The sequence below is a fragment of the Macrobrachium rosenbergii genome, chromosome 43 (genome assembly GCF_040412425.1).
Source record: "Macrobrachium rosenbergii isolate ZJJX-2024 chromosome 43, ASM4041242v1, whole genome shotgun sequence".
NCBI classification, from domain to species: domain Eukaryota; kingdom Metazoa; phylum Arthropoda; class Malacostraca; order Decapoda; family Palaemonidae; genus Macrobrachium; species Macrobrachium rosenbergii.
The window spans coordinates 49,605,667-49,621,624 of record NC_089783.1 but is presented as its reverse complement, the minus strand read 5'-3'; the positions used below and the strand labels follow the sequence as shown (position 1 = coordinate 49,621,624).

The 15,958-nt window shown below is 37.9% G+C and overlaps 1 protein-coding gene across 4 annotated transcripts in view; it reads right to left on the bottom strand.

The window, feature by feature from the left end:
- Positions 1–218: 218 nt before the first annotated feature.
- The window catches only part of LOC136828876 (ADAMTS-like protein 2), a 440,070-nt gene continuing 424,330 nt past the window's right edge, over positions 219–15,958 (bottom strand). For all 4 annotated transcript variants that reach the window (XM_067087165.1, XM_067087167.1, XM_067087166.1 and 1 more), the window contains exons 3-17: positions 14,963–15,151; positions 12,806–12,959; positions 12,411–12,521; positions 9,495–9,661; positions 7,486–8,560; positions 7,114–7,232; positions 5,866–6,043; positions 5,287–5,416; positions 4,139–4,292; positions 3,006–3,242; positions 2,660–2,810; positions 2,220–2,416; positions 1,529–1,733; positions 994–1,386; positions 219–641 (exon numbers count right to left, since the gene is read on the bottom strand). In XM_067087165.1, the coding sequence (XP_066943266.1) occupies positions 538–641; positions 994–1,386; positions 1,529–1,733; positions 2,220–2,416; positions 2,660–2,810; positions 3,006–3,242; positions 4,139–4,292; positions 5,287–5,416; positions 5,866–6,043; positions 7,114–7,232; positions 7,486–8,560; positions 9,495–9,661; positions 12,411–12,521; positions 12,806–12,959; positions 14,963–15,151 (3,564 nt within the window). In that variant the 3' untranslated portion in view covers positions 219–537. The remainder of the gene's footprint in view (positions 642–993; positions 1,387–1,528; positions 1,734–2,219; positions 2,417–2,659; positions 2,811–3,005; positions 3,243–4,138; positions 4,293–5,286; positions 5,417–5,865; positions 6,044–7,113; positions 7,233–7,485; positions 8,561–9,494; positions 9,662–12,410; positions 12,522–12,805; positions 12,960–14,962; positions 15,152–15,958) is intronic.

Here is a 15,958-nt window from a genome sequence, read left to right as displayed (position 1 = left end):
ACTTCCGTTGTTTTCGAAATCACACTTCTCTCTCCAATATACAGTAGTTGAAATGTGTTTCCCTTTTCTGAAGTAATTCCACTGATCCAGCGTCAATTCGTTTTTACTTCAAGAACACTTGCAAAGCTCAAAGTTTTTCGAAGGTTAAATTATTTCCTATCGCCAAACTCTAAAGTTTACATTTCTTATTCTCACTCACACAAATTATCGGAAGTCTGTTTTTTTTTATTATTATCATTATCTTCATCACAGCAATCATACTGTTGTGTTATATCTAAAGTCTAGCATATTTTTGTTAATAACGTCATTTTATAAATTTAACATGTAGCAGAGGTATGCTTGTAACACTTAAGCAGTTATGCACCAAGAGTGATTACAACACCTCACCAGTTTTTTTTTTTATTTGCAATGGTAAATCTACTGGTATTTACATGGGTTTTACTAGCCCTTTCACTCTTGAATGCTACGTCGAACACAGTTTTCTTTGGTGTTGATTACTTCTTCCCATTTTCTGTGACATCCGCCGCTGCTCCCTCTTCAACTAGCGCTGCAGGTCCGGCAGCAGAGTTTGTTGTAATACTTTAGGCGGCATAATCGTGCGCGGAAGACCAGGTGGCAGTTCTTGATACGGTCGATACACGCTGCAAAGGCAAAAATCGGGTATAGTTGATGAAGGCTCCCCTGTGCTAAAGATAAGTATAGGCTATAGAAGCTCATGGAAAATTCTGCCCTAGACTTCCTTTAAGCCCAGCATTAGTTAAAATTGTAACTTATAATAGCTGAGAATTTTAAGACGTGAAACCATTACCATTTGGGAAATGATCAGCCCATTAATCAAGGGTTAGTTGTACATTCTGTCTTGGTCTGCTGTTTGTCTTACGTGCCCTAAATGAGAGAACTCTGGATTTTTCCTTTGAATATCTTACCAAGAGCAGAGAATTTAAATAATTTCCTCACCACCAAGTAAAGAAAGAAAGAGGCAAAGCAACTCACATGCTCTTGCTGTCGGTGGGGAAGAAGTTGCAGACGGAGCATCGACTCCATCGCTCACCTCCTCCGCTTCATGATCACCTTTGCCCTGCTTTTCCTTATTCTTCTTCCTTTTTCTTTTCTTTTTCTCGGCCTCTTCGTCGTCATCTCTGTCCTCATCTTCGTCTGCGTCTTCATCGGCCACAGATTCGTCTCCCTGGGCGTCCTTGTCAGGGATGACATTGAGGGCATTCCCGGACACTTCCTCGACGACCAACTCGTTCTCGATCTCATCACTGTTTTCTTGGTAGTCCTCCGAGGCTAATCCTTCCCTAGCCGTTTCTCCCTCCTTCCCATCTTCCCTAATTCCGACTCGGTCCTCTCTTTCAATTTCTGAGCCTCCTGTGCCTTCCCCACCTACCGTTTTGTCAAAGGTTCGTTAATACAGGACTTTTAACAATTTACATCATAAATTCATTTTCTGATTATGACTAAACAGTAAAGCGTATTTATTAAGAACAGGGATTTTTTTTTCTAAAGGTTATCCAGCTACTCTTACCTAGTGTGAAATTAGGAGAAGGCCCAAATAGCGAAGAAACAGTCGTAGTCAAGATAGAGCTATCGGTGATGGTACACGGGTGGAGGTTACAAGGTTCCCTCGGGGCGGGCTTGCTGGCGTTGAAGCAATCAGCCGACGGGCGGAGATGGGCGTCCAAACATGTCACCTCCCGTCGCATGACCCCGCCTTCACAGGATGCTGAACACTGTAAAAGGAAGATAGTTTACTCACACTCATACACAGACACACAACCGCCCACTCGTTTTGTCAGCAAGGTATATTTTCTTCTAAGTATACAGGAACTTTCTTGCACCTGAGCGGTAGGCCACTTCGGAGGTCTGGGTCTACCGCTAAGGGAGACGACAGCTCCTGCATATTTACAGGAAAGTATACGACGAGAAATTTTAATTATATGCTTGTGATATATATATATATATATATATATATATATATATATATATATATATATATATATATATATATATATGTACATATACATATATATATAGATTATATATATTATACATATATACTGTATATGTGTGTATATATATATACATGTGTATGTGTATCTCAGGTGGTAACCCACGGCCACAGATCGCGGAACACACTCCATTTAATAAAGTAGGACATGCCTGTGAGAGGCAGGGACGTTGAGTGAAAAGCCACCAAAACTCAAGGAATAACTTACATGTGACCACTCCGAAGTGTACCACTGGGGCGCACAGGGCTCGACGTTGCACTCCTGCGAATCGTGAGGACGTGACAAGGAAGTGCATTGATCGTCATCGACGACCCTCCACTTCCCCTTCCTCGTCACCACGACGCAGATGACGGTCCTGGTTTCCCTTCCGACACCACAGGGAGAACTGCAATCTCCCCAGGGACCTTTTAATCGGAGGAAGGAGTGAATCAATACATGCAGTTCGAGTAGGCCTACATATTCATGTCATTTATCGTTGTGTTTTTGTGAGTCAACGCCCTATTCTTCAGCTGCATAAGTACTTATCTAAATCTCGTTACTCCAGTTTCCATTCTGTTATCTAATATTTGACCTGTTATAGAGAGTAATCTGCAAGACTTCCAGCAGGATAAACTTAGACGGATGAGTTTTCTTAAAATAATACTAACCGGCGAACCACTGCCCACCGCAGCCAACGTCACCCCGGCAAGTCCTGGAAGCTTCTGGTCGCGTTTCAGCAGGACAGTCGCCATCAGCCAAACTAGACATTAGGCAGTGTACCTTGCGCGTTTGTATCCCTGTGCCGCAAGATTCGGAACACTGGTGCATGATGTCGCAGTAAGGTAGTGGAAATGTTAGAATTCTCAGTCAGTCAAAGAAAATATTGTGGAACATCATTTTGAGGCAATATTTCCATTTCAAACTTAACTGAGCGCAGTAGAGACTCAAGAGACGAAATTCGACTCTCAACTTTGTTACTCGTAAAAACCACAGTACAGTATTATTTTTTCTTACCTGATCAGCCCACTCTGAAAAGAACCAAGTATTCATAGCGCAGGATCCCATATCGCAATCTTGTTCCTCCTCCGGCTGACTTTCCGCGTCACACGATTCGTCATCTATTTGTGTTCCACCTAACAGGCATCGCACCTCACGACTACGGCTCCCAAAGCCACACGGTGCAGAACAATTACTCCACGGGCCCGTGTCCCACTCAGGGGAGGTGCTTGGACAACGACCCATTTCGCAAACCTGAAAAGAAGTTTTGTCAATTTAGTTTCTATTTTAACATCCGTATACTGTACGCCAACCTCGGGCAAAGAAACGTTTATTTAAGTCATCATGTATTATTCTTTTCTTTATCCATTTTCACTCTGGGGATGAAGTCATCATAATCATTCCCATAAATATTGTCAAAACACAAATTAATATAAGTCTTCACCTATAACCAGAGCACATACACACATATATATGACTATCTATGTAAGGATTTACCAACAAGCATCTCTAGACCTATAAGACTGAAAACCTCATCCATCAGAGTCCGTAAGTCCCTTTGGTTTTTCATCTACCGTCCAATTCCTCCCTTTTTAACCCCACGCCCTCCAGCAAAAGTCCAGTTGACATCCTGTCAGCTGTTAACGTTCTTCATCAGTTCGTTTATAAATACATTAGGCAACACCACGGGTATTATATAGGACACTCTTATCCTGCGCAGAACTCAACACTAAGTGTTCACTCCATATGCATTCTACAAGTCATTTCCGATCTATTTAGAAAAAAACCTTATCGTACCCACCGTTACCTAAATCTTCCGCCTCCCGTTTTTTTTTTTTCGTGCAAGTTCTTGGTAAAAGGAACGTATAACTGAAATAATAACATTATCTTCTATATGTTCCCTTCAGTAAGAGTACCTTACTTATGAAAAGCAAATAATAGCGTATTTTATGTTGCAAATAGAAAAAAGACAGCGGTTAACATAAAGGATTATCGTAAAATTAGGAAATAATCTCAACAAATGAAATAATGCTCCATTAACTCTATGGCAAGAAGAGTATAACACTAAAGCAAAACACACAGGTCCCAACAGTAATAATAAGTATAAAGCTTTTTTTCTGAAAACAAGTGTCAGAAAACCAGTATCATACCTGTGAAGTGGGAACTGCAGGGGGTGATGAGCAGGCACCTTCAGGAACCACCATCGTGAATGTGGGAGAAATCTGCTGCTTGCAGACCAACGGTCTCGTTTGGAAACCCATCCCACAGGTGACGCTGCAGGGGCTCCACTCGCCTGGGCTCCACCTGTTGAGCCAAATGTGTCGAATGAATACTATGGCACCAGTCACATATTTTTCGTAATTGGTGAAATTTCATTAAAAAGATCTGTAAGCGTATATTAAAATACAATCGCTAAAAAAAATTTTTAAGAAAAATATTGAAATACATTGGCAGCTAAACTCATCATCGCTTATATTTAAGAGAAATTTTGTACACAGCCGAGTCAGTTGTAACAGATGACATTCGGATTAGATTTGCAATATCCTTTACGGAAACATGAACGACCTATGTTACAAACGGCGTAATAGCCTTCAAATGGCAAATTGTTCAGTTTACCATTTGACCTATGTAGTTTGAAGAGATACAAGAAACTACAAGTGATCTTACAACCTTCGTATACAACTGCAAGTAGTATGCTTCTCAAGCTTTGTCTTGGAAAACACAGGCTTACACCGTAGACAGGAAACTGAGTAAGAAACGAAAAGGAGAATACTATCCTATGCTTTATTTCGATGTGGCAACAGAACATCACAGTCAGCGTTACTGCAGGAGTATGGAAAGCCAGAGAGGGCAGTCAATCATATTCGTTCTTAAAAGTGCCTGCGACGTGAAAAACACGTTATGTTGCAGACAGAATGAAAGAAGATTATTGGAGTCCTAAACACCCTGGTGAGCGTCGAAATTTTACGATTTTTTTTATAAACAGATTTACTAATGACCCAGTACCAATCTCCCATGAGCAGTTTACAAAAGGGTTTCCATTGAAAGTGAATGTTCATACATTTAATACTGCTTGCTTTCAGCGCTAAATATAGGCAAACGGGTAATGCTGGCTTTGTCACCTTTACTCGAATTTCCACGTTTTTATTATATTTCAATAGCCTCTGAATCTGGTACATGGTATACAATATCAATCAACACGTAACTGCTTTTGGTTTTAAAATCCAGTCATAATTGCTTCATTGCTAATCTCATATCAAAGGGGAAGAAATATGGAAAGAAAAAAGAAACTACTTACGCAGCCGAACAAGGTTTTAGATTACACATGATTGTATGAGTTTTGGGACGAGGCAAATGCTCACAACGTCTGTCAGAAACAACAGTCTTCTTCCTTCGCCTTTCGCAGGAAAGAATGGTCGTCTGGTTACCTGAGGGAGAGCAGAACTTACAGTAGATTAAAAGTCAAGTGTGCGTTTTAAACTAAGCACAAAATTCAAAAGCGATAAGGTAAGGTCAACTTGGCCTTTCAATTAAATTGTAATTGGAATATAGACTTTAGGCCAAAAGCCAAGCGCTAGGACCCGCGAGGTCATTAAGCGCTGAAAATAATGTTGAAACAACTGTTAGGAGAGGATGGAAAGTTAGACTGAAGAAAGAGAATATGGACGGAGGCATCGTAAGAGAAATGAAAGGGGTTGCAGCTAGGGACCGAAGGGACGCCACATAGAACCATAAGTAATGCACTACAGTGCACTGCGCGAGGTTACACTGGCAGCACTACCCTTCCTACGGGGGGACTTTCAATTGAGGGACATATGTTCATTAGGTCTACGCTTGTCCTGCCTTACAATTTCTAATATTTGAGAAAGTAACTCACCCCCGCCGCACGGTTTCGAGCAGGGAGTGAAGCCTTTTTCGGCCCACTGGTATCTCGATCTTTGCTTCCGTCTGTTACCTCTGTCCTTATTTCGACGACCTGTGCCAACAACACCAGAGTCGTCCTGTTGCTGCCTTCGCCGTCCATTACCTCGCCTCCTGGGTTCTTTCGCCGTGGTCTGTGAAAGTTGGGACCTATTAATTTTTGTTTTTAATGGCAAAATATTTCATAAGAGACCGCGAACACTGTAAGATAAGGTGATTTACGCTTCTTAATCAAATGTGATGACCTGAGTCCAAAGGTTTCTGCAAGAATTCGTAGCAAACAGTGTATAGCATTCCAAATTAAGATTAAAAACACACATTTCCAAATTAAGATTAAAAATACATTTCCAAATTAAGATTTAAAGCACACATTTGCAAACTAAGATTAAAAAAACACATTTCTAATTCGAGACAAGGAAACAGAAAGAGTCATGACTTCACTAATTTGACAAAGAGTGGCGTGGTATCTTTGAGACCATCACTTACAGCAACAGGTCTGATAATTAACAGCGGTTTTACATAACCCTTTAAACTTTCTTTATGGTTTAGGAATAATGTCAGACTACAAGTACCTTTCTCAAGCTGTTTTCATGTAGTTTTAGATTTTTTGTGACATTTCCCATGTTGCATGAAAACTTAAAAGTCAATTCTATCATTTCTCGGATGGTAGATTCAAGTGTGTATAAACTCAGAAGAAATTTGACAATGTTCGTTTTAGAAAGCTTACACACACACACACACACACACACACACACACACACATTATATATATATATATATATATATATATATATATATATATATATATATATATATATATATATATATATATATATATATATATAATATATATATATAAATGGGTGTGTGATAACAAAATTGTAAAGCTTGTTTTTCTCAAGAAATCAGTCCACTAATCAACCATACATTTTTGCGTTAACTTCATAAATTTACCTTTAAAGTAAAAGCTATGAAATTCCTCTTACATTGAAACACTTCCAGTAATAACATTCATTATTCGAATCTTGACCTTTAATTAAAAGCGAACAGTAGACTACATATCTACAAGCCTTGCAGTACAATGTAATGGAAAATAATTTAACTGTAGCTGCAAGTGTTCAGTAAAACAGAGAAACTGTTTCTGCGGAGAATCCAAAAACATCTGGTTGGAGGAACCAGGCATTTCTATTTCCAATATCCCTACCGTATCATTAGATGGAGAAAATGAAGAAGGAGACACGTTTGGCTGCGTCTGTTGAATTCCAATGCCAAATGGTGTTTCTTGGCTGGTCTCTGCAGATGTACCGGAAACTTTTCGATGACCTGTTAAACAGTGATGAATTAGTTAAGAATTTCTTTACACGTTGTCCCATGCATGTTATATATATATATATATATATATATATATATATATATATATATATATATATATATATATATATATATATATATATACAGTATATATAATTATACTTACTCTTTGGGTAAATATCTAAACCTTTTTACCAATAATTTGAATTATTAGCCTCAAGTAATAAAAAGTGCCATGATTTTTTTTTTATAGTTTTATATTTACCTTGCCTGCGTTTCCCTCCATGCTGATGTCTTGTCCTGTGAGTACCAGCAAAAGTTTCAGGATTAGGGAGGCCTTTTTCCTCAGAGTGAGGCCTTCGCGAGTGACTTGGAATGTTTGACGGTGGCCTTCTACTTCCTAGGTTAGGTTGAATTGGGATTGCAACAGGTCTAAGAGGTATGCTGTTCTGAGGAAATTCTGGAGGGATTCCAGATACCTTTGCGCCATCTTGGGGTGGAATAAATCCCTGAACACCGGTTGTTGAACCTCCAGTAATGGTGGGCCTAGAAACATCTGTCTGCTGACCTGTAAGCCCTGATCCAGGAACTCTTACACCTGGTGGTAATGATCCCGGTGATGGCACCCTTGGAAAACCTTGACCGGGTAGATAAGGGTTTCCCCCGGGTAGCGGACTGCCATCCTTTGGACTGTATGAAGGATTCCATGGTATTGGTAGACTGGAGGAACCTTGTGAAGTTCCTAGGGGAGTAATTGGCTGAAGGTGGGGCAAGACACCAGGGATTCCAGATGACCCCCGAGTTCCAAGAGCATCTGAGGGTTTCACTGGAGTCCTTGGTTGAGCCACAGTGAAAGTGGGATTTATTCCTTGTGATCCTGTTGCAGGGCTGATACCAGTGCCACTCTGAGCACTTCCCCTCTGGACTGGGACACTACCTGGATTAAAGCCCCCCAGCCCTCTGCCTCTGTTTATCCCCCCGCTAGGGGTAATTCCAGGGTTCAATGGACCCAAGCTGCCAGCTACAATATTGGGATTATTTGGACCATATGCCCCTCGTCCAGGTATTAGGGCCTGGCTACCAACCAGTGGGAAAATGCTGGTACTACTGCTGCCTGATGTTGTGGGATTTCTGACACTAAGATTCGGGTTTATGGAACCAATACTTGATGATCCTTGAGGAAATGTTGATGGTGAGTGTCCTAGTGTCCCGGATATACTCCCCACGTTAGGCAGAAGTCCTCCACTCGGTGAGCTCAGTGCAGGATTTCCACCTTGAAAGTCTTGCACAGGAAGTCTATATTCATACTTAATTCCTGGGTTTGGACTCTGTGATATTAGCTGAAATAAAATTAAAATGGATACTTGATAAACATACCTTAGTCTTACTTTCGATTTAATTTTGCAACAGAATTAAGACTTGAAAAATAATAATTTTATTTACGTATATCGTTATCATATTATACAGAAATTTTCATGCATATATTGTAAATTCCTCTAAGCATGTGCTGTTTCTCTTGGTAAATTGGTGTAGAGTATAACCTAAATTATATAATTCCTGCAAAGAGAAATTCGTTTGTAATAAATAAGGAGAATAAAATTGTTCTAATCAGGAAGTAGCTAAAATGAAAAGGTAAAAGTTTTCAATGGAAATGGTCAACATTGAGGAGGTAAAAAAAAAAAATAATTTATAATGATAATAATCTTTCTCTAAAGGAAATTTTGCTTAGTTTACCATGAAATACTCGTATCATGACTATTTTCTTTGGTAGTAGTACGTGGCCTGAGTAAATGGGGAACTATTGTAAACACGCCGTTCTTGCTGATGCTCACACTGATGGCTAATCTGAAATGTTATTCTTTTGATTTCTTCATCACGTCAGAATATGGTGGACTTTTTAAAAACTTAATAATTAATATTTTAACTTTTTTTTTATACAATATTTCGAAAATTACGGCAGAACTCTAAACGTGGCCAGTTAACGATGTCAATGTCTTTTACACCACACAAAACTTGATTGTCCTCATTGAATTAACGTATCACATTACAACAGCCCAGAAGCTTAATACAAAGCCTCTCTGTTTTTATAAGGAAATTTAGTAACCTTAAAATGAATTTCAATACCAAATAAGGTGAGATCTTGAGCGTGTCTCAAATACTGTAGTAGACTTAGTCTTCCTATTAAGGCGTTGTTCACTTAGACTATATTGCTGAATCTGAGTTCTGTGTTTAGTTGGAGATTTGCTCTGCATGATTACTAACTGCAAGACTTACCATAAGTTCGATAGGTTCTCGCAATGGGCCTGGAGCAGTGAGCTGCTCACCGCTATCTTCATCTGAGGGCGTGTAGGTAAAGGTTGTACCACCGATGAGGTACTGGCCTGCTGCTTGGATGTCCCAATTGCCATTTAGGACATAAATCCCGCCAGGACGTCGTAGTGCTTTAGATAATAATAATAATAATAATAATAATAATAATAATAATAAGAAGAAGAAGAAGAAGAAGAAGAAGAAGAAGAAGAAGAAGAAGAAATCATACAAATAAAGAAGATTTATATTCAGAAAAATATGGTTAAGAAGAAGAAGTAACACATTCATAAGTAAATGAAGAAGAAGAAGAAGAAATTAAGGATTGAACGACAATCATAACCCCCTCATTTTAGTAATACAGAAGGTATCAGTGTCCTTAATATCAGTTATCTGCATATGGAAAACATAAACAATAAATGTTACAACATAAATAACAGTCTTCATTGAAATGAAATGACTTGCTGTAGTGTATGTGTTTCTCAATGTTTTAAAAGGAACAGTTTTCTGTAATGTGCTGTATCCGTAACTCTTGGGAACATCCGAAATAAACGCTGTCCACAAATGTTCAAGTAGTTTCATCTCAGCCATCCTCCGTAACCTTACTGAGTCCAGGTACAAATCTATAATGGCGACGAGGATATATCACCAGGATATATTTTTTGAGGTGACAAGAACCTGTTAAGCCAGAAAACAGAATAAATAGGCTACCTTAAGTAGCCTAACGGTAGACGAGTTAGGCTAAGGGAAACCATGGCTACGCCACTACAGTTAACGCCCCCAGCAGCATTTTTCCCCGAGGAGACGTCATATGTGGCACCAGAATGATCAGACTGGAAGGAGTCTTTTACCTACTTCATAGAAGGTAGTGAAGTCACTGGAGATGGCCAAAAGAAGGCTATATTGCCCCACCAAGCAGGTATGGAGGTACAATGTATTTTAGAACCCTGACTGTGGCTGGAGATAGTTTTGATGATGCAGTAACAGCGTTAGATAACCATCTTATGCCTAAAAAGAATGTGGCTTATGAGAGGCATGTTTTCAGGCAGGCTTGCCAGGGTCCGTCCGAAAGTATGGATTCTTTGTATTATTTTATAAGTTGCCAATACAGATATGAAATTATAACCGACATTTTTGAAAAGAGATCTTCATTCTCGTTATTTTGAACCCCATAAACGCAAATGACAAATAAAAAAAAATAATCAAATTACGACTTTATAAGGTAAGACAATACCCACCCCCTTCATAGCTATAATACGGCAAAATTCTAACCCGTAAACACCCCAAGGTTACGTTAGGTTGGTATTTTTAGGTTCTTTTAATGCCCTATTATTTCTTAGCCATTTTTGCATGAAAAACCATTTTGAGTTTTTCATGCAAAAATGGCTGGCAGGAGTCATATTGGCAACTTATAAAATTTTACCGGATTCTTACCCTAGTAGGCTAAGAAATTTGATTAAATCATGTGGGTATCCCATAGCTGAAGTGAATTCTAATCTAAGAGATCAGTTTAATGAAAAGTATTTTTCCAAGAAGTTAAGAGTTAGATTTTTGAGAGAGAGAAACTTGACATTAGATAACATAGTAAAAATGGCAAGGGCTCATGAAATGGCTGGGAGCCAGGCAAGGCAAATTGAAGAAGATTCTGTGAGATCTAGGCAAGATAATAATCTCGCAGTAAATAAGGCACGTTACCAGCCCCAAGGTAATGGAACTGTTCATGCAAAAAGGAAAGGAAATACGGGCAATTTGGTGCTTTCTAACTGGCCGAGAAGTAATTCGGGTAGGCCTAGCATGAATCAAAGTGGTTGGCGTTGTGGTCTACAAGGTCACTGGCAGAGCGATTGCAGTGTTTCAAGAAATAGAAGGTTTAAGTAGTTTCATCTCAGCCATCCTCCATAACCTTGCCGAGTCAAGGTACAAATTCTATACTTGCACTAGAAACATACGAAATGCTTGAATATTTTTAGCAAGAAAACTAGAAAGACGCGGCTCAGTTATTTCAAAACCTCACAGGCCGCTTTGTTTCGACGGTATTTTGGCAAGTTATTTCCTCGAATTTCGGAACATTTATACGGCTTTCGTTGTTATTCTTGATCGCTCTTTGATTTAGTCGTTCCGCTGGATAAAATCATAACCGAATTCTTTTTCCAGATGTTCTAACTCTTAGTGGCAGATGCGGTCCTTATTGCATTCTCATAAGTCTAATTTTTGTTACGGTCGTTCTTCCTGCTTTTTCTTTGTTTTAATAAACAACCCTAATTTGCTGCTTATTTTACAACATTAAAGTATAGCTGTTTAACAGTGCCGCCTCACTAGTAACCCTCTTCCTAAGAATATCATCCATGCCTAATTTTAAGATTTCGGTGATTCAGCAAATACAAATTATGTAGTTCGATAGAATGGATTTTTTTATTTTGTAGTTGAAATTTTAAATAATTTTTCCTCGCAATATATCTTTTATGTGTATGGGCCTCCATAGTTTCATTCATACTGTATGCATTCACTGGCAGATGACATTGTACTTTCTATTTCCTCAGTTATATTCCTAAATTGTATTAGTTATCCGTTTTCGTCACATTTTAATTCACCGGCATGTCATCCTTGTCTCACATTGATTTCTCTCTATGATGTATTTTGTCTTTCAAGTTTCTGATTTCAGCCTAAGGTTAATTTTCACTGATATTGTAAAACTCTCTTTTTATCTAGGCACACCATAGAGCAGTCCTGTACCTTTACGATCGATAAATGCTTGACTGTATATTTCAGTGTTTAGGCAAAGTGATTATAGACGGATCTAAAACAGAGACGAAGACACAGTTTAGAAGGCAGCATATTGAATTAGTTAGGTTTCAAAAGAACATAAACCAAAGTAGGCCTTACCAAAGAAATTCTTGGAAGGTTTCATCTCAGTGATGGAAAGGTTGCAGACTCCGGCTGGGATAGGCGTCACCAGAGAGTATCCGTAGGGTAGCGGCGACCTCGTAAAAATACCTGGTTTACAAGAGTAAATGGAAAAACATTAGAGCCTGACTTAGGAGTTGTAAGAATAAATGCGCAACTATAACTAATGGCAAAACATGCATGATCTGTCTTTGTAAATCATGGAAAAGTATTAGCAATACTTTATGAAAAATAAAATTTGTGAAGGCTAATTTTTCCACCTATCCCCTCTCCTTGGCTGAGATCTTGACTAGGCCTATGACTTCAGATGATGAATTAGGTCCGTGTAAACATTTGTTTGATGCATGCGGAGCAATAACATCGGGTTCACGTACCAGAGATAATCCTACAGAGATTTCTTTCCCTAGAACAGAGAGCACAGGAGTGAGGTATCCTTCCAATGTGAAGACCTTGCAGTGTTTGTGGACCTCCCTGAAGGGCCTCTGGTTTTGGGAGCCTGGCAGCTGCTTCTGAGTCCTCGGCTGAGCCCTGCAATGTTGCAAATAATTACAAGATGTGATGGTTTCATCTTTGCAAATAAATGTTTCAACGAGCTGCCAGGAACTTGCTAGAACTGGCCGAGTTCAAACAAAACCAGGCAGATTTCTAATGTTAGTGAATGTGGGAATGTGATATAGTACTCTATTGTAAGAGTGATTTCGTGTCTGTACACACACAATTATTATATATACATGTATATATATGTACATATATATATATATATATATATATATATATATATATATATATATATATATATATATATATATATATATATATATATATATATGTATGTATATATACATATCTCCCCTGGTACTGATTCATTTTTCAGTTATAATTCCCCTTCGGTGATATTCCCGAAGTAGAGCGAACTCGATATTAAACGACATTTTTAGCTTAATATTTGTGAATTACAAATGTCACGATGATGTGATAAAAATACACACACACACTAATAATATATATATATATATATATATATATATATATATATATATATATATATATATATATATATATATATATTTATATATATATTATATATATAATGGATGTATATATAGTTTGTGTGTGCATATTAGTAGTATTATATTATTGTTAATTTGATATATATTTATATTGGGCAGAGTACCTCCTTCCATATTCATCACTATTTGCAGAAACTGAACCAACTTCTGAAAATGGTCCTCATACATTTGCTTCTCTAACCTGTCGATGAGGACGACTTACTCACATATTCACACTTAACGTTTTTGTGTTCTTAATTTTTATTACTTAATCTAAATGAAATAATACAAAAATCAGATTAACGATGGTCTTTCCTTATTGAGAGGCGAACGGTGTCATGGGTGTTTAATGACGGTCTCAAGGTATCTATAATCACGGCTCTACCGTATATAGTTTGTCCTCTTTATAATTGATTCCGATATTATCTGTTCAGTCGTGGAGTCGGGTCGAATGTGGTGAATTTTGAGTGAAATGACTGGATATTGCACCCCGAGATCTATTATAACTTATCTTTCCACTTATGGATGTTCTGGTTTGTCTAACTGATAGCAGTTTTATTGGTTAGGGGCAGTGTTTTCTCGCATATGAATTGGCAGATTACTCAAGCACCTTTGTTCGTGGAATCATAATATAGGAGCTTCACAACTCGAAATGCTGTTTTAGCTGGCTGGTCGTAAATGATAATTTCTAATTTTACTCTTACCTCCTTTTTTAACAACTTTTTTTTTTTTATAATACCTTTCCAAGATTTGTATCCTCTTAACTCTGGTCTTGGTGATTCGCTTCTATATTAGAACAGTTTTTCATTACTTTTTTATATTTTCATTCTGTGAATTAACTTTGAAATGATCCATTCCCGCTTTTATTCTCTGGGACTGTTCCTAAACTGTACAGCTTACGTATCAGTTCTTTCCTCTGGACGTAGCAGTAAAGTGACTTCATTGAAATCTGAAATGAATTGTTTTCGCTTCTACCAAGGCTGCTGTGCCCATCCTTCCTATGTTAGTTGGTTATAGTTGTAGCTCAGTAGCTTGTGAGGAGATATTACCAGAAGCTACTGGAAGACAGTTATTAGATTTCGAGAAAAAATGGAATGAGATTTTTCAAGATTTTATCCATCACCATTATTAGATAGAGTCAAAAGGAAAATTTTACTTACGTTTTCATGATTCATTCTATTATTTTTTCGTAATGAAAGCACAAAATCAATATGATTTTTCGCTTGGCAGAACTAGAGCTTAATTGAGATTCCGAATTTCGATGGTATCAAAGGTCCATGAATAGTTCAGTGTCTCTGTGTTGGTGAATATAACTCAGCGGTATTGAATATTAACTGTACTGGTGATTTCATTTTGAAGTAAGCCAGATAACTATTTGATTTCATTCATCTAAATTGGGCAAGCCGTTAGCTTCTAAAACTCGAAAAACGTGAAACATATATATATGTGTATATGTTAATATAGTAAACGTTTGCCACTCACCGTCAGGCCTACTATCGTTCCTTCGCTGATGCCCGCGTCATCGCTTATCCCAATACCTCTCTTCTTCTTCTCTTCTTCCTGTTCTTCTTCTTCTTCAATTTCTCCTCCAAGTAAGAGAGGATCTGGCGCGGATTCATCTGCGGTGATTTCAGTAGAAAAATTCTCCTCCTCGCTGTTGACCACCAAACCCTGTTGACATAGAGGTTCCGCTTTTAATTACTTCGTTTCAGTTATCTTTCGAGTAAGACAAACAAAAGTGCTAGTTCTTTTAGCTAATGATTCGGCGAGTAAATTAAAAAAAAATATGACAAAACTTAAACAAATACAAGAAAAGGAGGAATAGAACGCGCAAGGGAGCCGTTTCAAGGGCAAATCCCTTCTACTACTGCCACTACTACTGCTCCTCCTCCCCCACTACCACTACTAGAGAGCTTTGCATTGTTTTTTTTTTCTGGGTCCACCTTCTGTTAGAGGACACGACAGAAATGTTGAATATATATATATATATATATATATATATATATATATATATATATATATATATATATATATAAAGTACAATACTGAAGGAAAGTAAAACAACGGAGTAATGCTAGGCTTTTCTACTTACTGTCCTTTACTTAGCAGTCAGTAAGTCGAAAGGCCTAGTACCACTCCATTGTTTCACTTTCCTCCGTGGTATTGCTTTTATTCATATATTCATCACGTTCCATGTTTTCGTGATTCAGTTATATATATGTATATACATACATATACATGCATATATATGTACACATGTGTATATGTATATATATATATATATATATATATATATATATATATATATATATGTTTGTGTGTGTATGGGTTGTGTTTGTAAAGGTATGCATAGAGAATGAACTTATTCTTCTATCAAAGAACCAGTGACAATCTTTGAAAGCACCATAATCAGTTAATCTCACTAAACAAAAAACCCTTGTGCGTGATGAAACCCAGTTACAGAAAAGTATAACAGCA